Raw genomic sequence first — 24,675 nt, 5'->3', positions numbered from 1 at the left:
CCGGTCATTACCCTTCGATTAGGGTCGCCGACGCCTTCTAAAGTCGCCAATGACCCCAATCGAGATTGCGGTGGTTAGTTAGAATATTCCATTTTTCTGATAAAGGGCTTTCTCCCTCTTTTACTTTAATTTTTCAAATTTTTATAGTTTTATTAATTTGGCATGATACCGTTTGCCATGTAGGCACCGATTTTCACCACCCTAAAAATTGATGGAAACGATACAAATGCCTAGGGTGCGTTTGTATTTTAAAAAATTTTCAACTTGACTCAACTCAACTCGACTTATCTTCAATTCAACAACACAATCATTACTTATTTTTAATTTTAATTTTTTAATCATTCAATTCAATTTTTAATATTAAATTCTCTCAACTATTCATTACTTTTTCACAATTTAACAACACAATCATTACTTTTTCACCTTTTTTTCATAATTCAACAATATAATTATTACAAACCAATTAAAACTAAAACTCAACTCAACTCAATTCTAAATCCAAACGCACTCCTAATTAGACATCAAAATTAAAGTACATGTCTTTTTTACCGAAAAATAAAGTATCAAAATTGAAAAAGGAAATAAAGTCAATGTATTTTTGGGTCATTAACCAAAAGAAATAAATAAATGAAGATTTATATATGGGAAAATTAAAAGACAAATACCAAAGCAAAGTTTTTTTTTTTTTGTGTCTTTGCTCGGAAACGGAGAGGAGGAAGGTTGTCGTCTCCATTCGTTCACCTCTTTCTCCTTCCAAATCCGAGCAGTAATGGCGTACGCCGACATTTTCTAAGCATAAGATTTCATCTTCCTTCTTACCCGCCGGAGGTGAGTATGAACTATCAGATATTTACTTGACGAGTAGTTCATTTCCAATTCGGGGAATCCTCAGCTCAAATTTTCATAGTTGCTTTCTTCTGGTGCTTCTTTTTTTTCTGTCTGTGAATCGTAATGGTAAATAGGAGAAGAACATATCATCAAAATAGTGACTTTCTTCGGCATTGCATTGTTTCAGCTGACTGTTATCTTCTTCAGGCCACCCTGCGGCGGAGACCTTCTGTATGTGGTGGTGATATTAAATGGGTAAGGCTTTTCTTTTTTCTTGTTTAAAAGACTCAAATGACATCACCTTCATGCTGGTTATACATTTATTTTGCATGATTTTCTCATTTGAACCCCTAGAAAGCTCTGCACAAGCTATCCCTGTGCCATCTTCGGACAAAGAGATCGAGTGTAAAGTTGGAATGGTATTCAAAAGTGAGGAGGAAGCCTACGATGCGTACAATTTATATGCGTATAGAAAGGGTTTCGGGGTCCGTAAAGGACAGAAGTATTTTAACCGCAACAAGAATGAGCTTTGGAGATGCACGTTCCTACGCCGCCGAGAGGGGTCTGGACCCGAGCTAAATCCTTATGAGCAAAAGATATTCAAATTTGACCCCTAAATGTGGGTGTCAGGCAAGTGTTAAGTTCGACATCCAAGATGGGAGATAGGAAGTTATCGAATTCAATTCTGTTCACAACCATCCGTTTTTAGGGAATGACCAGAAGCATTTAATTAGATCAAGCAGAAAGGTTGCTGAAACTAAGGTGGATCTTCAGAATATTAAGTCGGATTTTGCAAAAAGAGTTCCAAAAGCATATTCATATTTGACAAGTGTGAGCCAAGGACTGCAAACTAGTGAGAGTCTTCCTCAAGTGAAAAGCTTAAACGAGATTCATGCAGGAGACTGCCAACTTCTATTGAATCACACGTTTTCCCTGCAGTTAAGAGTGAGCAACTTTTATTACTCAACTCAAGTAGATGACCAGAGCAAGCTTACTAACGTCTTCTGGTGCGATGGTTTATCTAGACAAGATTATGAGTGTTTCAGGGACGCTGTCGTTTTTGACACGACATACTGGACTAATAAGTACAACATTTTATGCTCCCTTTTTTCAGGGGTGAATCATCATACGATGAGTGTTTTGTTCGGGTGTGCATTTTTATCAGATGAAACTGCACCTTCGCTCACTTGGGTCTTTCAGACTTTCTTGGAAGCAATGGGGGATAAAGCCCCCAAGACTATATTCACTGGTCAGGATGATGCTGTAGCCATAGCCATTCAGAAGGTCTTCCCCCAGACAAATAATCGACTGTACATATGGCAGATAGATAGGAACTCCAGTAATCATATCTCTAATCTTCTAGCAGAACCTGAGTTCAGCGATAAGTGTTTCACGAAATTCCTGCAAGGATGTAAATCAGAAACAGAAATCCAACAGATGTGGAAGGAGATGTGCAATGAGTGGGGTTTGGCTGAAAACAAATGGTTGAATGACTTGTATCAGCTGCGCGCTAAGTGGTCCTCGGCCCTTATTCGCGATACATTTTCGGCTAATCTAAATTCCCGAGCGAAACATCATATCTTTCAGCATGTTTTGTGTAAGTTGATGAGTTTGGTCGAGTTAGTGACCCATTATGAGAAGTAAGCTGAGAAGATTTGTGAAGTTGAACTTTCCAGTGATGCTGATTGTGCTAGAGGCAACCCGAGATTTATCGTGTGAGAAAGCGGAATTCTGAAGCATGCAGCTAATGTATAGACACATGCCATTTTCAAAAAATTCCAAGATGAGTTCTTACACAGTGTTTCACAGCGTGTTATTTCTTTGAATAGTGATGGATCTTTGTGCACTTATATCTTGAAGAATGAAGATGGTCAGACAGAGCATATTGTAAATTTCAATTCAAGCGATCGTTCCATTTCCTGTATCTGCAAACTGTTTGAATCGAAAGGTGGTTGTGCCGTCAAACTCTATGCATTTTGAACTCCAGAGAAAATGTCAACTGTATACCATCCCAGTACATTTTGAAAAGATGGACGAAAGGTGCAAAGGAAGGGATCTTGAGTGGAGATTATGCACTGAATTCTACAAAATCTTCAAAGAAGTTGCGGGTTGATAAATTGATGGGCAAAGCTTTCAGTGTTATAAGCTTGTGTGCAATAGGCGGATACAGTGGAGATGGCTATTAGAAGCTCAGACCTACACGAAGCTGAAGTTAGAACCGAGAAAGAAGCCATCGGGAAGTGTTTGGGTGGTAAAAGAGTGATGGAGAAGGATGATTCTGATACTTCAAACAGTGGCGAGGGCAGAACCAGGGCTCGTGTTAAGCCTTCTGCTGCCAAGCAGAAGAAGCGGAAGTTGAAGGAGATTACAGAATCCTCCCCTTTTGATGAAGATCCAGTTCTACTATGTGCTAGTGTCCCCACACATGCAAGTTCTGTTGCAAATCCAAACTTGCCTGTGAATCCATATCATCCCAAGAACTCGACTTTTCCCATCAATATGAACTCAGTTCTGAATCCGGCTTTCTACATGAATCCAAATATCTATATGACCCTAAGCTATCAAAATCAGGTAGGCAACTCTTCCCTTAATGTTACAATATAATGGAAGATTGATTTTTTATCGTAAGTTTTATGACTTCTTTCTCATACATCTACTGGCTGCAGTATATGCCATGCTTCAACGCATCGATCAATAATTCTAACTCTGCCTTAATGTCTCTATCGGTTCAGGTATTATTCCTTGTCCCTGGTCAACAAGAAACCTCGCTTGTCATTCATGGGTTGGGCTAATTAAGTCTTCTTGTTCACAGGACTCTTCGGATAGCAGCAGATTTCATACTACTCCTCACAGTCAGCAACCTAGCCTGGATTCTGTGGCAAGCATTGAAGGCAGCTCGAAATGAAGGTGGGTTTATTGTATTATTCATTGCTTTCCAAGGAAATAAGATCGCTATAGTTTAAATTGGCTCGATTATCTGTCAGATTTAAGTTATTCATATAAGCTAATTGAGCCAGTGTCTTCGGTTTGAACATTTTGTTTCTAGATAATATCGGATGGATGCACTGGAAAGGAAAAGATCTAGATAATTGTATATAGAATAAAATCAATATATTAAGTCTGTGCAATGACTACAAAATCCCACGTAAAGGAAAGGTTCTAGCAAAAGCTGGAATTTCCAGAGACCTCAGGTAGCTAAATCCACTGTACATGATGAAATCTTCCCCAACTCCAATCTCAGATCATTCTCGAAAGGCGATAGATTCAAATCCAGACACAGGATCCTCTTGTTAGTTGATTTCTTCATGGCTGGGAATGACCGAGGAGCCACCAGTTTCTTCAAGATCTCAGCTCTGTGGCGCCTCATGTGACCACCAAGGGCTTGCCCAATGGGAAACTTGAGGCCGCATATCGAGCACCTGTGTGCCTTTGGCTCGGACGGTGGATCTGACGCTTTGGGCCCTTGGGGATGATGTCCGGTGCTAATCTCCAGGCTGGGCTTCGTGTGGCTCGCCCTGTGGCCTCCCAGTGCCTGGAAACTTGGAAATTCTCGATTGCAAGTTTTACAAGCATACACCCTTCCCGCTGCCCCTGGGTGTTTCTTCAGGACGATTTCACCTACTCGAGAAAGTAGCATGAGACAATTAGCAGTATCCATGTCCTCCAGTTCTCCCTCCTCTCTTTCTCTCTTCATAGCCAGCAAGTAATGCAAAAGTTCTCTGCTTATGATATCTGTTGTTTGAATACGTAAACTTTGTGTGCTGCAAAGTTCACTGCTGAGTGGTTTGTGCATATAGTTGGCATATATATAGGTTGGCAGTTCCAAACAGAGAGTGACCGAGTTCATGACATTGGCCGAAATGACAGGTTTGCCCATCCCTCGTGCAACCAAGTAAGGAAGAGTATGTCGGCATGGTATGTAAATAAGTTGGAAATTGGAGGGTAGTGATGACAGTAGGCGCCGGAGTGTCTGCATGACCGCGTGGATATCTATGTGTACATATAGATATAAAACTTTTGGGATGCGCGTGAAGATTTCCAGAAGAGAAGCATTGCTTAATTGAGCTGCTCTCTTTCTCTGAGGCGCGTTAAGGAAAGGTTCTTTTCCTCGAATTTACCTTTGGTGGCTTTTCCTAATCTCTATTTTTTTTTATTATTTATTTGGTAATTTCGTAGGCCTTCCCCTATTGGTGGGAACACTTGAATTTAATATCTTATATGTATTTTTCCTTTTCCGCAGATATAGAATCCTCTCCGTGTATAGTGTTGCTTGGACGCAATAATGATGGGAAAACAATAATTTTCCGAACAATAATACAATTCCAAGCTCAGACATAATTGTGCAAATGCATGATCTGAATTCGATATAATGGATGTCAAAATGAGGAAACCAAAAGCTAAAGTATTCTCGCTTTTCCAAATTTATTAGGACCGATTTGTGTGCGCCAAGGGGGGTCACTAGAGAACCGTAAAATGCGGCCTCTAGAAAACATCCCGGCCGTGCCAAATGAACCCAAATGTAGGCTTGGAACCATCGCATTTTATTTCTCACATCATGGGTGACGGGGGGAGTATGTCATTGGGTGCTGAGGGCTGCTGGCTGCTTGGCCGGTAAACAAACAAGACAGTCTCCATGCTATGAAAGAGAAGAAAAAGAAAAACATTATCTTTGATTGTTTCATTTTTGTTGTGTCAAATTTATAAATATATAAAAATAGGTGAAATAGTTGAATAATTTACCCAACGACCCCAAAGTTAACAGCGCTTGAATTCGAATTACTACATTTGCGTCCGTCTCGCACCAAAGACAACCCGCTACATCACTTCGATCCATACCCACCAGAAAATCGAAATCTTCCTATTATAGCTGCATCCAAGTTGCGCTAGCTAGACGCATTCTCCGTGAACACAAAAGCGATTCTACTCGAACATCTAATTTCTAAATCATAAACTAACTAACATATATGCATGACCGAAAAACAGGTGTAGGCTTCCTGCTTTTACATATTCAAACTTCAGTCTTATTCCCAGTTCCAACCTCAGGTGTGAACAACAAAGCATTATATGTCATCATCATACTGTGCACAATTGTGATTCTTTGATGTTCAAAGAAAGGTGGCAGGTTTTGTCCACCCGATAGAAAGTTCTGCTTCAATTCTATAATCTCGTGCTCTGTGGAAATCTCGTACTTTAGGCAACCTAAGGTGTTTGCTTAAGACTAAAACTCGTGCGAGCATGTAACCAAATCATTCAAAGTTGGCAGAAAAGGAACAAAAAGGAGAAGAGTGATCGTCTCATCATGCCAAGAAAATTCAACTTCATCCTTTCAAAGTACTTACAGTTATCTCGAAACTAAAAATTTATGAAACTACTCACAGTTCAACCAATCAATGGAATTTTTGAAAATAATAATCAAGCCCGACTATTTGCTGACAACTCTAGAATTAGTTTATCTCTAAGACATACACCTCTGGGATCACTGACTCGACTTACTTGCTGTCGATATCCTGGATCATGATTGGAGCTACATGCAGGCAGTTCTATTTGAACTTCATCTTCCAAGTCAATAGCAATGTTGTGCAGCAGACAACATACGAGGATTATCCTTGGCAACTTGTGTCTGTCAGGTCTCCACATTACTCCCCGAATAATCCCCCAGTTGTCTTTCAACCTTTTTAGAGCTCTCTGTGCCACAAGTGCCACCTCAAGATGCCGCTTGTTGAACTTGATGCTTGACTCTGAAAGCTCAGTCCCCTCGTACGGGGTGATGAGAAAGGGAAGCAAAGGGTACCCCGAATCCCCAACTATATATTCCCCTATCTTCTCATTTAGCCTCTTTCCTTCTTTGCATAGTCGATAGAAGTTCGAATTCTGAAAAATCGATGATTCACTCATTTTCCCTGGCCACCCCGTGACAATGTCTAGGAACCTCATATTGGGACCGACGATAGCCTGCAGGACCATACTCTGATTCTTCGCATGGTCACGGCACAATTTAATTGTGGGGTCCGATGCACGGAGGTTCATCAAGATGTGGGTAATATCAATTGCACCACAGCAGTTTGGAAGGCCCGATAGTTTCTCGAACTTGGACTTTATTCTGTCTGTATCTGTCCCACTGTTGGGCCACTGGAGGTGGTGGAGGGCCCGTTTCTCCATTGCTTCGACAAATCGCCACGTGATCTGCGCCACATTCGAGTGAGTCAAGCCGAAGGAATCACCAATCGCACCAAGTGATTCGCCTGAGCCCAGCCTTCTGAGAGATATAGCGACTTGATCATATAGGGACAGGAGGGTACCATCCTTGAACACGAAGTTCCCAGGCTTGGCAGCAAAATCTTCCTTGATGAGTGAGCATATGTAGCCAAAGGTTTTTCGGGATATTCTGAAGGCAGATTCAAAAGTGTCCAGAACTTTTGGTGGCGAACAATCATCTGCAAAGAAGTGAGGATAAAGTAGAATTAAACATGAGTCTTGGCAAATGTTATCTAAAGCGTCAGGATTCTTTTTCCACATAAACAACAGCCAACTGAAGTTCGAGGGAGAAACAGAAAATGATGGAAGGTTCACATGTATGTGCAACAATGAAGCCTCTCAAGATGGATCTAGGAAGAATGGTATAATTCGCATACAAAATTGCAGCCTATTACAATAATGCTCTCGTCCATTAAGAATAAGGTTGGATATTCCCGATGATCAACAACAGACATCTGACGTCTGAACCTCTTCAAGTTATTGATTGAAGGATTAAAAAGAACAGAAAAGATAAGATCTTTATGACATAAACATTTGTGTTTTTTCACTTACTGATTCCCGAAAACAATAATGAGAAGTACAAACAGAACCTATCTTTTACAGCAACAACTTTTTGCACAAACCGAGCAACTAATCTCATGTTCGTCTTAGTAAAATGTATCCAACTACTGAACCCAGTGTTTCCGATTTTAATGTTCAAGCAAGAATACTCGAAAAACGATATCACAGAGAAATATCAAGAAAAGTAAATATTTAGTTCAGAGGGCCCTTCTTTGGTTTCGGCAATGTTGTTCAATTTCCATTAAGTGAAACCCAGACAGAATTCTTCAACATGTTGACTAGATCACCTAAGATTATTTTTTTCCTCAACAAGCTCTTTTTTTTTTGCCCCCCTATAATCTAAATTTAAGCATCTTCGCTCCAACCCATTGCATGAATACTCTCTTCAGAGTTCTGTTTTATCTGGTGCTGTTAGACTCTCAAAATAGTAGATGTTGAGGACACTAACTTTTTATCACATATCTAGTTCCCTTGGCAAATATAGACCAACAGTTGCAACACATTAAAGGACAGCCACCCGTATCAGAAATGTGAAGGGCAGCTCCCGAACTAGAGTTCATCACCAGTTGAGATGAGCAGAAGATCAATGAATCCCCGGGAAGACAATGTTAAATAGCACTTTTATCTCCTCAAAGATTACATTAATTTCTGCAGCAGATTTACTGCAAAACTTAATAAATGAAATCACTTGCTCTGAGAAAATCTTTTCCTTCGTATGGGTTCAGTTGTAGTTGATTTAGAACGAGGAAGATATCCCCTAGCTAAACCGCTTTTACTTCACTGATTGATAATTGAAGCCAGTGAGTTTTTCACCAATACCCGTTAATATTGCCCGTATTAATATAAGGCATGACTTTCTCGTCAGTTTTGTGATGTTAGGCAAACAGTCCCCCCCGAGAAGATTATTCTATTGGGAGATGTATAATATTAGGAAAGTGAACATATTCTAATAATCTCTATTGAATAAACTCGAGACTCTCTCGAGGTTGCTGGTTTTATATGTTCAGACTGGGAATATATGACTGCGATCTAAAACCCAACCCACACTCTGATATCATCGGGCAGACCTACAAGGTTGCATAAGTTGAACACAGAACAAGAAGCCCGACCCTTTAATCGTGCCACGAATTCGAACTGAGAGACACATTATGGAAACAGGAATCTTAGGTGAAGGGAGATAACTGAAGGTCAACCCAGAGCTTATGCAAATATGAATCGTATGATTTGCTAATGCATTGATAGAGCGAGCGACAGAAGCCAGCAAAGAAAGCAGCCGAAGATTGCAAGATCAATATCATCTTACTGTATAACAAACAAGACAAGACAAGATGCGATGGGAAAGAAGAAGATTCACCATATTTACACATACCATTAACTCTTCTGCAGAACTCATCCCACCAATCCACAGGCTGAGACGACGACCCGGAATCAGAACCAATCGCTTCCGCCTTCTTCTCCGTTTTCCTTCTCTTCTTCAACCCTTTGGAAGAAGCCATATCCTCTGAACTGAATCGAAGCCCCGAATCACAGCCCACTCCAAAATCACAAGGCAGCAAGCAAGAACGACGACCAAATTCGGACAAACTGTCAGTTACTGCCGCAAGCACAAAGTTGATTCTTTTACCACGGGGGACATGAGCAGCCGTGTCAGTCATGCACAAAGCTCCATGACAAGGGCGATTGCTTGCGGGGTGCGGCTGGCGGGTCAATGGGCAGCGCGAATGGTATCAGTTAATCTGTGTTTTTTTGAGTGTGTGTTTGTGTCTGTGTGCTCTTTTTTTAAAGCATGCAAGAAGCGGAGAGAGATTGGTAGAGAAGGAAACCAATATCGAATATATATGGCAGGGAAGTGAAAAGCATATGACAGACATATAGAGGAGGAAAAAGGAAAAGCTATATTATGTATGTGTATGTACGTATATTATATATGAGCAAGCAAGCAATAGGCAAATCCATAGCAGAAGAACTCCTACTGGCCCTGCCTCTGCCGCCTCCATTAATGGTTATTTTTTAAGGACAATGCGGCACGAGGAAAAGTGAACCTGACGTACAAGAACAAGTCCTTTTTTAGGGGTGGGGGGGAAGAAAGAGAGAGAGAGAGACGGAGAAGGTCATAGAGATATAGTTTCGTGTGTCTACCAGGGGCAATTGTTTGTGAGTCGTAATAGGGTAGATATCGCATAAGCAAAAAATCAGTTGCGAAGGCCGAATGGTACGATGATGATTTCGTGATACATGCACCGATTGCTCTTGCTAGATTTCACTTACCAATTCATAATATTTTAATGCATTAAGTTAGAATCGTGATGACTTCGCTCATTGAATAGATACTTTATAACGATAACGTATCTCAGATATCATGATATTTAATGTGACGATATAGCCTTTTTTTTAGTTATTAATTTCACCTATGATTAAAAGTCTTATATTTTTCATTGTTCTAGAATTATAATAGACTTTTTTATGGATAAAATTATGACGGACTTATTCACTCGAAAAATAAATTATGAAAGGTTTTAAGGAATTATGCTTCTAAACCTTTTTTTTTCACTTATAAAAAAAGTGTTTTTTTTTTTAAGTATTCGGGAAAGAGAATAAGGGGGCAAAGGGAAATCGGGGGGGAAAAAAAGAGAGCTAAATATGAGACGATAGTAATATATGTAGGTACATGATAAAAGGTCTAAGAGTGCGTTTGGATTGAGAGTTGAGTTGAGTTGAGTTTTGGTTTTAATTGGTTTGTAATGATTGTATTGTTGCATTATGAGAAAAAGTGTGAAAAAGTAATAAATAATTGAGAGAAAATAATAATTAAGTAATGATTGTATTGTTGAATTGTGAAAAAGTAATGAATAGTTGAAAGAATTTAATATTAAAAATTGAATTGAATAGTTAAAAATATTTAAAAAATAAAAAAAGTAATGATTGTGATGTTGAATTGAACATAAGTGGAGTTTAGTTGAATTGAGTTAAACTTTGTTTATAAAACAACACACATCCACTACCTAGGATTCCGGCCTTTATTACCAATTTTTCATGGCAAATACATCGAAGAAATTTATTTCTCTGTCCATAACATAGAGAACTTCAATTTCAGATGCGTTTAATAATCCAAGGACATGGAGGAGGAATATGACAGACAATTCCAGATCAGTTAACTTTCTTATGCATATTGAAATTTTAGTTTCCCGTTCCTTCCCTTAGACTTTAGTTCAGAAGGGAAGGATGAGATGGTTGGACCTGCATAATTGGACGAGCCCAAAAGCTTGAATATCCAATTTCAATTTTTTCGACATAATTGCCCAAGGAGCAGCAGCGGGCCCATACTCATAAAGTTCCTCTATGAGTAATAAACGATGAATAGTCTTCTTATATATATATGGTGATAAATCGCACCTTACATAAACAATAGTTTTTTTTTTGTCCCTTGCGCTGCACGGGTTCATGTTCATATATCTTTATATCATTTTTATCGTAATAATTTATATTTTTAAACATGAATTATCTTATACGAAATAATAATAATTTTCAACTTTTAATTTTGATATAAATAATAATCTTCAATATTTTTTTAATAAAACATAATATAATAATAATTTATATTCAATTAATATGCATCGCATTTTTAAATTAACCAATACTATAAATTTATCACATATATATATATATTAACTTTTATAAATAGAATATAAATTAGTATTTTAAAACATTGTTTATAACATCCTCATCTTTATATTTTATTTTATTTTTATCAGTTAATGGCATTATGTTATAAATTTGTTCTTTTATAGAATCGTAATAATTTTAGAAATTCTATATATCACCAATTTTTTTGTAGTGTTTATATCGTTTTTGTGTTTTATATATAGGTAAATTACACTGGTGGTTCAAAAAGTTTTAATAATATATCGGATTGGTCCAAAAAGTTTTTTTTACTACTTGATGGTACAAAATATTTCAAAATTGTAACATGATAGTACAAACCGTTAATCTTGCCATTGACGTCGTCATCTCGCCATTGACATGGGTGGATTTTTAAGTTAATTAAAGAAATATTTTGTACGATTATATTACATCTGTAAAACATTTTGGACCATTAAGTGACAACTTCAAAAGAGTTTGAACTATTATGTAACGTTCCACCAACTTTTAAAAACATATCATAGTCACGTGTCGGCCACGTCAGCTTCGCTTGACGGCGTCAATGGTGAGATAACGGTTTGTACTATCATGTTACAACTTTGAAACATTTTGTACCATCAAATAGCAAAAAAAACTTTTTGGACCAATCTGATACATTATTAAAATTTTTTGGACCACCGGTATAATTTACCCTTTATATATAAGTTCATTTTTAACACACACACACACACACATATCCTTTCTTATAACAATTTTCTTTTTTATTTTTTATTTTTGAAACACGTATTTGCTCTTCAATACAATAAAATATGTTGAAAGTTAATCTGAAGTTTCATTTGATAATCAATTAATAAAATTAGACTAATTTTGAATGGTTCGATAAATAACTTTTAACTAATGGTCTCAATGCTTCATATATTAATCTAATCAATCAATGTATGATATGCATATTTTTATAGATATATTCAAACAAAAAATTGGTTACGTACTTTTTAAATACAAAATTTGATAACAATATTTATTTTTTTATTTTGTATATTACCATAATTTCATAAATTACAATAATTTCACCCTCATAATAATAGAAATTAGGTTAATATCTAATAAAAAAATTAATTGTTAGTATACTTAATTGTCACTTAATATTTGAATTGGGTCTTTTCTAATAAGCCGAGAAAATATTGGGTTTTCATAATTTGGCTTGATTTGATTAAACCAATTCTCTTAATTGTTTAATATATTACTTAAATAATTTTTTCTATTAATAAGAGAGCTTTTATTACAATAGGGTTCAATTTTACTTTATATATATATATGGATGGATATGTCTTATCAAAATTATTTTTGGTAAGTATATGTATTATCAACATTAGTTAGCGCTGAAGTGATGATGATTAATGTCGGAGCTGATGGGGAGGGGTGATCATTTGTTCTGAAGGCCCACTGTACCAGTAGGCCCCCCTTGTTCCTCTTTTAAATATGGGCTTGGGCCTCAATCCTTTTTGGAGTGCTCATAGTGAAGGGGGACAGCAGACAAAACGAAGGAGGTCCCACTCCTTCCCATTAATAAGAGGGAGGACGAGCAGCCAAGACTTTGGCAAGAAGTGAACCATGTCATGTGTGCTCACTACTAGGTCCCTAAAGTTTAAAGAATTCATTTATATATATATATTTCTCTATCACATTAAAATTCGGCCCACTTCCAAGCCCATGCAACACGCATTCGATGCAACATTGAAATTTCAGCTTTGTAGGGAAGGACCGCCTGAACCACGAGGACATCATCGAGTTGGGCAATGATCGTCACACTATTCTTAATAGACGAAGCATTTGAAAATGAACTTCATTGAGGTAGTCGGAGGAGAAGATAAATCTCAATCATGTTACATTTTGATAAGCCTTAATAAGGTTACAACTGTCAATGTGTTCCTCCGCCGGGCTATTGCCTTCAAATCCAAGTGATCAGGAGACAACGGCGGGACAGGAGGTCTGGAGTTGGAAAAAGCAGAGCACGAAGTGAGACACAAAATGGGAAAAACCAGTCCCTTGAGGACGCATTCATCACCCTGCGATGGATAGATGACGTCATCCTCGGCGAGGTCGTGCCACACAAAGCCGTTCTTGTATCTCCTGATTACAAAGGCATTCAGCATAAGCTGATTCAGAGAAGAAAAATCGACCTGACTATACAACGGATATCAAAAGCGCACTCAAGGAGTATACCTTTTGGACCCAAGAGTACGGGGAGGCCATGCCCTTGCCCCGAAGCTGGTCTAGCCGACGGATGAAATCTGAGAAGCAGATATTATATAACATGCAAATGAAATTAAAAAAACTGAATCATCCACATCCCTCGTCTTGTCTTCTTTCTTTTGTGCATCGAGATCATTGCGTGATTATATTTGCCAAGATTGAAACACGAAAGGCGGGAAAACCGAGCTAGGAAGTTCTTCTGTGCAGAGAAGAAAGACAAGGGGGTGTTACTTACCTCTGAGGGAGAGCCATTGGGAGGAGGAGAGGGGGACTTCAATGAAGTGGGGGTGTCGGAGCTGACCATTCCGCGAGAGGTAGTACACCACGGCAACTCTCCCTCTGCTGCGCTCAGTTTGCAGGGTCAGGTTGGGCTCATCATCTGCAGATTCTTTCCTCCGAGTTTTCATTAAGTCGGGGCTCGGTTGTCTGTCTCTCCACTTCTTTGAGTTTGGGAGGTCCATCATTCTCGTTCTTCTGAAAGTCTCGGCCATTCTTGTGCTTATAGAAGAGGAGGTTGAACTAACAAGCTAGAGAAGAAGCAAGTGAAAACGCAAGGGAGTGGAGGTAGCTAGGGAGACAGAGGAGAGATATTGAAGAAGCTTTGGCCACTTCACCGAGGCTGAGAGAAAGGGTGGACGTAGAAATTGGAGAGGGAGGGGACAGAACACCATGGAAGCATTCAAAATGCCGGGATGCGGCGGACATAAGCTTCTCAAGAACAAGGGCGGGCACTGTTGTTTCCATTTTCAATAGCAAAGGAACGGGGACACCCATGTATGGGAAGGTGAGCATGTCCAAGGTCTGGTTTGATGCATGTTGATTGATTAACATCTCCCGCCTAGATAGTTGAAGTCCATAAGTTGCAGTTTATTCTAAATCTAATGGCTAGCAAGAACATCTCCCATTCACATATATGGTATACCTCATAGAACATCACGGTCACAAAAAAATTTATGATGCAATCATTATATGGTGCAATCACCTTTTAGTTCGCTGGTTAGATGACCAAAAAATTATTTATGTACTCGTGAATGATTACTATCCGACGATTCACGAGAACAACTGAAAGAGAAAAAGATTGCACCATAAACCCTTTTCCAGGATCACTTGCGAACGATACCGAGCAATAGTCAATGCATGTGGCTCACCGGGGAAAAAAAAATGCTTACCGGAAAATAGTCAATACACATGGGATGTTTGCTATACCGGAGCGGGAAAAAAGGGGTGGTGGTGGTGAAAGGCCTGCAAGCAAATCCAGGCCTAAGGGCTGTAATCATTTTGAGCCCGGTCCAATGCGAAGCAAGGCCCAGCCTTTGTCAGCGCAGTGGAGGTGACACCAAATGGACTAATAGGAAGGAATAGGAATAGGAATACTAGTGGAAGACGCCTGCTAGCTCTTTCTTTTTTTTTTGGCTGAATGATTCGTGATTTTATTCATAAACTAGAGGGCATCGTTACAAGGAAAGCCTTCGAACAGGCCAAGGTCATCAAAATTTGCCATGAAGCAGAGATGACTCAGCTCATGCGCGGGTTTGTTTCCCGTTTGAGAAACCCAAGTACAGAGCCATTCCGAGAAAAAGACTAAAGGAAGCCATAATATCTACAATAAGGTTCAAAACATCCAAATGGATTGTAGAGGGCTTTAAAATCATATTAACTAAGAGCTGGGAATCACTTTGCAGCCAAACTTTGGACCATCCATGCTGCTGAGCCAATGACAAAGCCAGTAGGATTCCGTGAGCTTCAGCCTGCAGTGTTGCGGTCACAGATTCGGGTGCACACCCTGCCTCAATGATAGAGCCACAGCTGTCTTGTGCGATCCCTGCCACGCTTGCTTTATCCGTGCTCCAAGAGGTATCTGTTTGGCGCAGGATCCAATCAGTTCCAGGGAGTTCTACAGGAACATGAGCGGCTCTTTTGCTACTGGTGCCATGCTGGTTGTGTCTTTGTTGAACTGAACCGTCACGGCTGTTGTCTTCCCGAGCCTGTTGGAGCTGAGCAGGTCTTCCTTAGGTGTGCTCCTTGAAGGCTTTCGAGATTTGAGATAAGAACTTTGGAAGATCAGCATTGTCCCCTGCATAGATACAATAATTTCTTAGTTTCCAATGATGATAAAGTAGTTGAGTACCATACAGAGTGAAGCAAGTGTCATGGGCTCACTGATCGATGCCCGTGCGGGCGTCCAGAGATACGAGCATCGAGGCTCCCCGGTACATTTGCATCGACACAATTTTATACGGTTGGCTTAGTTTCAATATGATTAAACCTTTAATATTGGATTCCCTTCTTTTATTTTTTAGGGCATTTTTCCATCTCAATTGAACAAAACTTTAAAGAGAAGTTCGATTTTATTTCCTCATGTAGACCGAGAAAGGCTCAGCCTCTGGAACAGTTCGTCCACATTTCCAATATTCTCCTTTACTTTTTATGGGTTATAATATATAATATAGTGAGGACAACAGCGATGTGGTCCTTGCAAGATCACCAAAAGACAAATAAAAATTTCTACCCCAACTTTTTAAGATACCCGACCCGACCCGATTCCAAAAGATATTTTCTATTGTACATCCTTGATATTAAAATCATAATAATAGAACATAATCCTCTGTTGATAGGGTCTGGGGATTGATTGAGAATGCTGTCAAAAAACAGACTGTTGGGGGTCCCAAATATGCAGAGGAAAGTCACGCAGGGCCATCAAAGAAGATGTTTGGCAGCTTGGGGTGTGGATATTTGCTGAACATTAATTGCTGATGTGTTGTATTGAGGTCTGTGTGACTCTTTAGTCCTGCATGTTTTTTCTTTAGATCAAATGTTTCCCGATGTACTGAGGCTTTTTGAAGCTTATATTGAGTATCAATAAGAGCACTGCTGGATTTGATCCAAAAAATTAAAAGTACAATGCACCCAAAAAAGAAAAAGAAAAAAAGAGAGTAGAACTTCATAACAATTTACATCTTTTATTAGTCAATGAGTCGGTGTTTCCATTCAGTAATCATTTGTTCCCATTCATTCTGCTGATTAGTGGCATGACCAGCCCTCCCCAGGATTAACTGGCTAACACAGATATCCAACCGATATAAAATACACCACCCAAAGTACGTACCTATGATAGAGCAACTCATATTAGCCCACGTACAATAAAGGCAATTGGTATACAGTCATAGGAACTCCATTATCGCACTTGGGGAGGGACTAGGAAGCTGGCCCGTGACATTCTCCCTCACCCAATCCGCAAATGTCCTCGTTGCGGGCTTGTCCGTGTAGCAGTCCTAACGCCTTACGTCGCCTTCACCCCACACCACAACCCTCGTGGTGTCAGTACCTCAGCAACAACACTGCCTTCACCCCACACCACTGTTGGGAATTGATGTATGCCCTAGAGGCAATCTATAATCAGTTTTGTAATATGATATTTATTTCATTATAAAACGAGGCATTTCTGTTATTGTGTAGATTGCGCTAAATATGATTTTACACAATAATGTCCTTGGAATAGTAGGTTCAATAGGCATCAAGTGTGACTTGATTGTGAGATCCTATAATTACTGAACATTATTCTTAAATGTCCCTAGTCAAAGTATTATCGTTAATTAGGACAACGATAATACGGTTAGACTAGTGTGGGTGTTGATTGATGACTAAATCTCATAGGTCATGGATATGGAGATATCAAATCACACCACATGTATACGTTAAGAGTAATGTATATTGGACTGACCCGCCATGCGATTGCTACATGGGTTGTTACGTGACTGTCATTAGCGTATCTCAAAGTGACTATAGTGTAATGATCCTTTGACTTGAGGTCACCATGAATTCCTACATGTAATGTCATATACTTTGATACTGTCAAACGCTACCGTAACAAGATGGTTATAAAGACAGTTATTGGGTATACCACAGAGCATGGAGAGGAATGTGAGTGATCAAGATAGAATTTGTCCCTCCTACATAATGGGAGTGATATCTCACGGCCACTTGGTGGTTAAGTCTAAAAGTGTATGCATACCCAAATGAGTCGATATAGCGATATCGAATTCATTTGTTCTGATAGACTTACCCGGTAAACCAAGAAAGAGAGATATTGAGCCATACAAGGATGTCATCGACCATGCCTTGGGCTCAATAGAGATATAGAGGACAAATGGATTATATTACACGGTAATATAGGTCACAAGGTTCGTTGAGAAATTAACTTTCCGATTACTTGAGTAATAGTGATGCATTGCTAGATGCCGCTCGCTGTTTGTAATATTAAAAATAGAGATTTCGATATTACTATCAACGTAATTGGGAACCTACAGGGTCACACACTACGACTAAATTGACGAGATATTTTGAAACAAATAAAATCGTCTAATAGAGATTAGATGATTTAGGTGCGACCAATTAATCGGATATTTAATGAGATTAAATTTACCGATTAATTAGACCCGATTTATTTGATTTAATGGTGTGCTAAGTGGCTATTTTTTATTGAACCACTTGGAGTCTATTATATGGTAACACATGGGCCAATTGTATAATGACACTTAGCCATGCACTTGGCTCTTGAAATTCTTAATTTCTCTTATCCCACATCGGTGGGACAAGCAAATTGCCCCATTCTCAAGCCTATATATATGTGTATATATATGGCAGTAAGTATGGGTAACAGGGGTATGCATATATATGTGATATATATGTATGCATAAGTATATATATAGATATATATAAAACGCACTCATATAAGTGCTCAGATATATATAGTGCGTGCATATGTGTATGTATATAATAATTTGGGTTGAATTATTCAATCCAAATTAGGTCCATTAGTCTGAAAAATTTCGGGTGTCGCATTAGTGTTTTCTTTCGAGTGTTGGTCGCTAGCACCGCCGATCTCGAAGACTCGTCGACAAAGTCGGTGTGGATTCCAGTAGAGGCGTCACGCGTGGGACGCTCGGTCGACAACTTTAAATATTCCAGGTACGTTTTTATTTACTCTTATTCTTCTAGTAGGTCTTGGAATTAGTTTCACGGGTAGGAAATTTTGAATTTCTGTTCCTTTTTCGTTTCCGTTGCGCCCCGTGAAACTAGCAATTGGTATCAGAGCCTAGCTAGTTAGAATCTAAGTAGATAATAGCATAAAATATGATTTTATGCTTGGTATTGGTATGATTATGTTTGATATTTGCGGTGCATGACTGTTAAACATGGACTATGTCCTAGTTGTGTTAGTATAATAGTTATACGTGTGGACTATTATGTAATAGTTACATAATAGTGTATAGTGAGATCGATTAAATGTTAATCAAATCCCTCAAAATATTAAGTCCATATCCTTCCACCGTGTAACGCTCGTCAAGACCAAGATCGATAAGTGTGTAGACTTTGCCTTCGCAGGATGCCCTTATCTATCCTAGTAAGACGTTGTGTTTACCAGTGGGTCGGACTTAACTGAGCAAGCCTAATAGGATTAGGAGTTCAGAGGCATGTAGTTGGGCATAGATCTATAAGATAGATTTGAATAAAGGAGTTATTCACTCAACTAATCAAGAGTTGCATGTGATGCAATTGGGAAAGTGAGTTCCCTACCTAAATAGCCAGTTCTGGGTGAATCAGCCCTCGCTGACTCAGAGCTTGGTGAGATATGGATCTTGAGCTACTATGAGAATGATATTCTCTGAATCAATGTTGAGGGTCATTGATTTGATATAAATAGTGGGAGCAATATTTATAAAGTCCTCATTAAATATTGTTGTGTCATAATACTTATTTTGTATATTTCTATGGTAGTTACCATGGCAGGGAGCACTTCTAGTACTTTCTGTTTGCGATCCGTCCTTGATAAGGACAAACTGTCAGGGAATAATTTCCTTGGTTGGTATCGAAACTTGAGAATTGTTCTCACCCAAGAAAAGAAGCTATATGTCTTAGAGCAACCTCTTCTTGCGCCACCGCCTGACGATGCCCCCCAAGCTGAGAAAGATGCTTATAGTAAGCATCATGATGATGCCGTAAACGTCGGATGTCTCATGTTAGTCACCATGGACTCGGAGCTTCAGAAGCAACACGAGAACATGAAGGCGTACGATATGATCGTGCATCTCAGGCAGCTCTATCAAGAGCAGGCCCGACATGAGAGATTCGAGATCTCTAAAGCACTTTTTCAAGCAAGGTTGACTGAGGGTAGCCCGGTGGGTCTTCATGTACTCAAGATGATTGGGTACGTTGAGACTCTGGGAAGACTGCGATTTCCTCTTGGTCAAGAGTTGGCCACAGATTTAGTCCTACAGTCGCTGCCCAGCAGTTATAGTCAGTTCATTATGAGCTATAATATGAATGACTACAATAAACCATTGCCTGAACTGCTTAGCATGTTGAGAACAGCTGAGCATGATATCAGCAAGGAGACATCCGTTCTAATGGTCCAAGGGACCAAAAGAAAGGGCAAGAGCAAGAGTAAAGGCAAGAAGGCTAAAGGTGCATCCAATTTTGACTTGGGTGCGTTGAAGCCTAAAGCCAAGGTGGCGAAGAATGATTACTGCTTCCATTGTGGCAACACTGGACATTGGAAGCGGAATTGTAAGATATACCTGGAAGAGTTGAAGAAGAAGAAGGGAAGTGAGACTTCCACTTCAGGTATCCATGTTATAGAGATTAATGTATCTACTACTTCTACATCTTGGGTATTAGATACCGGATGTGGTGCTCATATTTGTGGAAATATGCAGGACCTAAAGGACAGTAGATCGTTGACAAAGGGCGAGGTGGACCTACGAGTTGGAAATGGAGCAAGAGTTGCTACATTAACTGTAGGGACTTATCACCTAGTTTTACCTACTGGGCTTGTATTAGATCTTAACGACTGTTATTATGTACCTGCTATTAGTAGAAACATAATATCTGTTTCTTGTTTGGACAAGAAGGGATTTTGTTTCACTATAAAGAACAAGTGTTGTTCTATGTACATGAATGATGTATATTATGGCAGTGCACATTTAAGTAATGGTCTGTATGTTCTTGATCTAGATACGCCTATTTATAATGTGGAAACCAAACGGCTCAAATCTAATGATTCGAACCCGACTTACCTCTGGCATTGTCGTTTAGGCCATATTAGCGAGAATCGCATCTCTAGACTCCATAAAGATGGATTACTGGACTCGTTTGATTTAGAATCGATCGAGACATGCGAACCTTGCTTAATGGGGAAAATGACTAAGGCCCCTTTTACTGGAAAAGGTGAGCGAGCTAGTGATCATCTGGCTCTCATACATACTGATGTATGTGGACCAGTGAACAAGCTTGCTAGAGGTGGGTATCTCTACTTCATTACATTTACTGATGATTTCAGTAGATTTGGATATGTGTATTTGATGAAACACAAATCTGAATCCTTTGAAAAGTTCAAAGAATTTAAGAATGAAGTGGAGAATCAGTTGGGTAAGAGCATTAAAGTTCTTCGATCAGATCGAGGAGGTGAATATTTGAGCTATGAGTTCGCTGACTATCTTAAACAGTGTGGGATTTTATCTCAACTGACTCCACCTGGAACACCACAATGGAATGGTATAGCTGAGAGGAGGAATCGAACTTTATTAGATATGGTTCGATCTTTGATGAGTCATGCAAACTTATCTGACTCCTTCTGGGGATATGCTCTACAGACAGCTGCTCTCATATTAAACAATGCTCCGTCGAAATCAGTTGAAAGGACACCATATGAGATGTGGTATGGGAAACGTCCCAAGATGTCTTTTCTAAAGATATGGGGTTGCGAAGCTTATGTAAAGAGATTGTCTTCGAATAAGCTTGGCCCTAAATCGGACAAATGTTACTTCGTGGGGTATCCTAAGGAAACTCGAGGATACTATTTCTATAATCCTATCGAGGGCAAAGTGTTTGTCGCTCGAACTGCGGTATTCCTTGAGAAAGAGTTTCTCTCCAAAGGAACTAGTGGGAGGAAATTAGAACTTGGGGAAGTTCTACCACAAAATGACATTGACCAATCGACGGGCGATGTTTCAGAACAAGTACCACAAGTTGTTGTGGCACAATCTTCTACACAGGTGACACAGGAGCCTCGTAGGTCTAGTAGGATACGTCATGAGCCCGAGAGATATGGATTTCTCGTGACTCAAGACAATGACGTATTGCTCATAGATAATGATGAGCCTACAACCTATGCGGAAGCCGTAATAGGCCCTGACTCTGAGAAATGGCTGGAGGCCATGAGATCTGAGATGGAGTCCATGTACACTAACCAAGTATGGACTTTGGTTGATCCACCTGAATGGGCAAAACCCATTGGGTGTAAGTGGGTCTTCAAGAAGAAGACTGATATGGACGGTAATGTGATTACCTTTAAGGGCCGACTTGTGGCAAAAGGTTTCAAACAAGTTCATGGTGTTGACTATGACGAAACTTTTTCCCCGGTGGCTATGCTTAAATCCATAAGGATCTTGCTTGCAATTGCAGCTTATTATGATTATGAGATCTGGCAAATGGATGTCAAAACTGCTTTCCTGAACGGGAAGCTCCTCGAGGATGTGTATATGACACAACCTGAGGGTTTTGTCGATCCACATAGTGCCGGAAAGGTTTGTAAGCTACAACGGTCTATTTATGGGCTGAAGCAAGCTTCTAGGAGCTGGAATCTTCGTTTTGATGATGCAATCAAAGAGTTTGGTTTCATTAAGAATGAAGATGAACCCTGTGTTTACAAGAAGGTTAGTGGGAGCGTAGTGATCTTCCTGGTGTTGTATGTAGACGACATACTTCTGATCGGAAATGACATTCCTTCCTTACAGTCTGTGAAGACTTGGTTGGGAAGGTGTTTCTCTATGAAGGACTTAGGCGAAGCTACCTATGTGCTAGGTATCAAGATCTATAGAGATAGATTCAGGAGACTGCTTGGCCTAAGTCAGAGTGCATACATAGATAAAGTGCTTCGGCGTTTTAGCATGCATGATTCTAAGAAAGGGTCGCTGCCTATGTTACATGGCATAAGCCTTTCGAAGGCTCAGAGTCCTTCTACTCGAGAGGAGAGGGACCGCATGAATAGGATTCCATATGCGTCAGCTATTGGATCCATCATGTATGCCATGTTATGCACTCGATCCGATGTCTCGTATGCTTTGAGTATGACGAGTCGATACCAATCAGATCCAGGTGAAAGACACTGGATTGCAGTAAAGAACATCCTTAAGTACTTACGAAGGACTAAGGAGATGTTTTTGGTATATGGAGGCGAAGAAGAGCTCGTTGTAAGAGGTTACACCGATGCTAGCTTCCAGACCGATAAGGACGACAGTAGATCGCAGTCAGGGTATGTGTTCTGCCTGAATGGAGGTGCTGTGAGTTGGAAGAGTTCCAAACAGGAGACAGTAGCCGATTCTACCACAGAGGCCGAGTATATTGCTGCCTCTAACGCTGCAAAAGAGGCCGTTTGGATCAAGAAGTTCGTGACAGAACTTGTTGTGGTTCCTAGCATCGCAGACCCAGTGGATCTCTATTGTGACAACAATGGAGCCATTGCGCAAGCTAAGGAACCCAGGTCTCACCAGCGATCCAAACATATACTCAGGCGCTTCCATCTCATTCGCGAGATCATCGACAGAGGAGATGTGAAGATATGCAGAATACCAACAGATGAGAATCTCGCAGATCCACTTACGAAGCCTCTTGTGCAGCGCAAGCACGAGGCTCACACTAGATCTATTGGCATTAGACAGATGCCAGATTGGCTCTAGTGCAAGTGGGAGATTGTTGGGAATTGATGTATGCCCTAGAGGCAATCTATAATCAGTTTTGTAATATGATATTTATTTCATTATAAAACGAGGCATTTCTGTTATTGTGTAGATTGCGCTAAATATGATTTTACACAATAATGTCCTTGGAATAGTAGGTTCAATAGGCATCAAGTGTGACTTGATTGTGAGATCCTATAATTACTGAACATTATTCTTAAATGTCCCTAGTCAAAGTATTATCGTTAATTAGGACAACGATAATACGGTTAGACTAGTGTGAGTGTTGATTGATGACTAAATCTCATAGGTCATGGATATGGAGATATCAAATCACACCACATGTATACATTAAGAGTAATGTATATTGGACTGACCCGCCATGAGATTGCTACATGGGTTGTTACGTGACTGTCATTAGCGTATCTCAAAGTGACTATAGTGTAATGATCCTTTGACTTGAGGTCACCATGAATTCCTACATGTAATGTCATATACTTTGATACTGTTAAACGCTACCGTAACAGGATGGTTATAAAGACAGTTATTGGGTATACCACAGAGCATGGAGAGAAATGTGAGTGATCAAGATAGAATTTGTCCCTCCTACATAATGGGAGTGATATCTCACGGCCACTTGGTGGTTAAGTCTAAAAGTGTATGCATACCCAAATGAGTCGATATAGCGATATCGAATTCATTTGTTCTGATAGACTTACCCGGTAAACCAAGAAAGAGAGATATTGAGCCATACAAGGATGTCATCGACCATGCCTTGGGCTCAATAGAGATATAGAGGACAAATGGATTATATTACACGGTAATATAGGTCACAAGGTTCGTTGAGAAATTAACTTTTCGATTACTTGAGTAATAGTGATGCATTGCTAGATGCCGCTCGCTGTTTGTAATATTAAAAATAGAGATTTCGATATTACTATCAACGTAATTGGGAACCTACAGGGTCACACACTACGACTAAATTGACGAGATATTTTGAAACAAATAAAATCGTCTAATAGAGATTAGATGATTTAGGTGCGACCAATTAATCGGATATTTAATGAGATTAAATTTACCGATTAATTAGACCCGATTTATTTGATTTAATGGTGTGCTAAGTGGCTATTTTTTATTGAACCACTTGGAATCTATTATATGGTAACACATGGGCCAATTGTATAATGACACTTAGCCATGCACTTGGCTCTTGAAATTCTTAATTTCTCTTATCCCACATCGGTGGGACAAGCAAATTGCCCCATTCTCAAGCCTATATATATGTGTATATATATGGCAGTAAGTATGGGTAACAGGGGTATGCATATATATGTGATATATATGTATGCATAAGTATATATATAGATATATATAAAACGCACTCATATAAGTGCTCAGATAT

General features: G+C 39.5%; 4 protein-coding genes and 1 long non-coding RNA gene across 10 annotated transcripts; 1 reads left to right on the top strand and 4 right to left on the bottom strand.

The window, feature by feature from the left end:
• The first annotated feature begins 673 nt into the window (after nt 1-673).
• Nucleotides 674-5,089, top strand: LOC116211525. Of its 6 annotated transcripts, none has more exons than XM_031545964.1 (6): nt 674-828; nt 1,036-1,083; nt 1,943-3,399; nt 3,495-3,560; nt 3,641-3,735; nt 4,070-5,089. In XM_031545964.1, exons 3-5 carry the CDS (start codon nt 3,004-3,006, stop codon nt 3,731-3,733), a joined length of 555 nt encoding a protein of 184 aa, XP_031401824.1. In that variant the 5' UTR covers nt 674-828; nt 1,036-1,083; nt 1,943-3,003; the 3' UTR covers nt 3,734-3,735; nt 4,070-5,089. The 6 variants fall into 6 exon arrangements, with proteins under 6 accessions (XP_031401824.1, XP_031401822.1, XP_031401823.1 ...); XM_031545962.1 differs by having other exon boundaries at nt 1,183-3,399; XM_031545963.1 differs by having other exon boundaries at nt 1,016-1,083.
• Nucleotides 3,899-4,862, bottom strand: LOC116211524 (zinc finger protein ZAT12-like). The gene has a single exon (XM_031545958.1). The coding sequence runs from the start codon at nt 4,802-4,804 to the stop codon at nt 4,016-4,018; it is 789 nt and encodes a 262-aa protein (XP_031401818.1). The 5' UTR covers nt 4,805-4,862; the 3' UTR covers nt 3,899-4,015.
• Nucleotides 5,090-6,114: 1,025 nt separating the features above from the next.
• Nucleotides 6,115-9,707, bottom strand: LOC116210104 (protein ALP1-like). The gene is made up of 2 exons (XM_031543913.1): nt 9,014-9,707; nt 6,115-7,262 (listed from the first exon to the last, which is right to left on the bottom strand). Exons 1-2 carry the CDS (start codon nt 9,297-9,299, stop codon nt 6,241-6,243), a joined length of 1,308 nt encoding a protein of 435 aa, XP_031399773.1. The 5' UTR covers nt 9,300-9,707; the 3' UTR covers nt 6,115-6,240.
• Nucleotides 9,708-13,161: 3,454 nt separating this feature from the next.
• On the bottom strand, nt 13,162-14,332 carry LOC116212478 (protein UPSTREAM OF FLC-like). Its single transcript, XM_031547110.1, has 3 exons — nt 13,772-14,332; nt 13,507-13,574; nt 13,162-13,413 (listed from the first exon to the last, which is right to left on the bottom strand). Exons 1-3 carry the CDS (start codon nt 14,025-14,027, stop codon nt 13,369-13,371), a joined length of 369 nt encoding a protein of 122 aa, XP_031402970.1. The 5' UTR covers nt 14,028-14,332; the 3' UTR covers nt 13,162-13,368.
• A 578-nt stretch (nt 14,333-14,910) lies between these two features.
• On the bottom strand, nt 14,911-16,888 carry LOC116210408. The gene is made up of 2 exons (XR_004157497.1): nt 15,697-16,888; nt 14,911-15,610 (listed from the first exon to the last, which is right to left on the bottom strand). It is a non-coding gene; the product is annotated as an uncharacterized LOC116210408 (long non-coding RNA).
• Nucleotides 16,889-24,675: the final 7,787 nt, after the last annotated feature.

The sequence above is a fragment of the Punica granatum genome, chromosome 6, assembly GCF_007655135.1.
Source record: "Punica granatum isolate Tunisia-2019 chromosome 6, ASM765513v2, whole genome shotgun sequence".
Lineage (NCBI taxonomy): Eukaryota > Viridiplantae > Streptophyta > Magnoliopsida > Myrtales > Lythraceae > Punica > Punica granatum.
The sequence above is the reverse complement of the archived record's forward strand: the minus strand, read 5'-3'. Positions and strand labels throughout refer to the sequence as shown.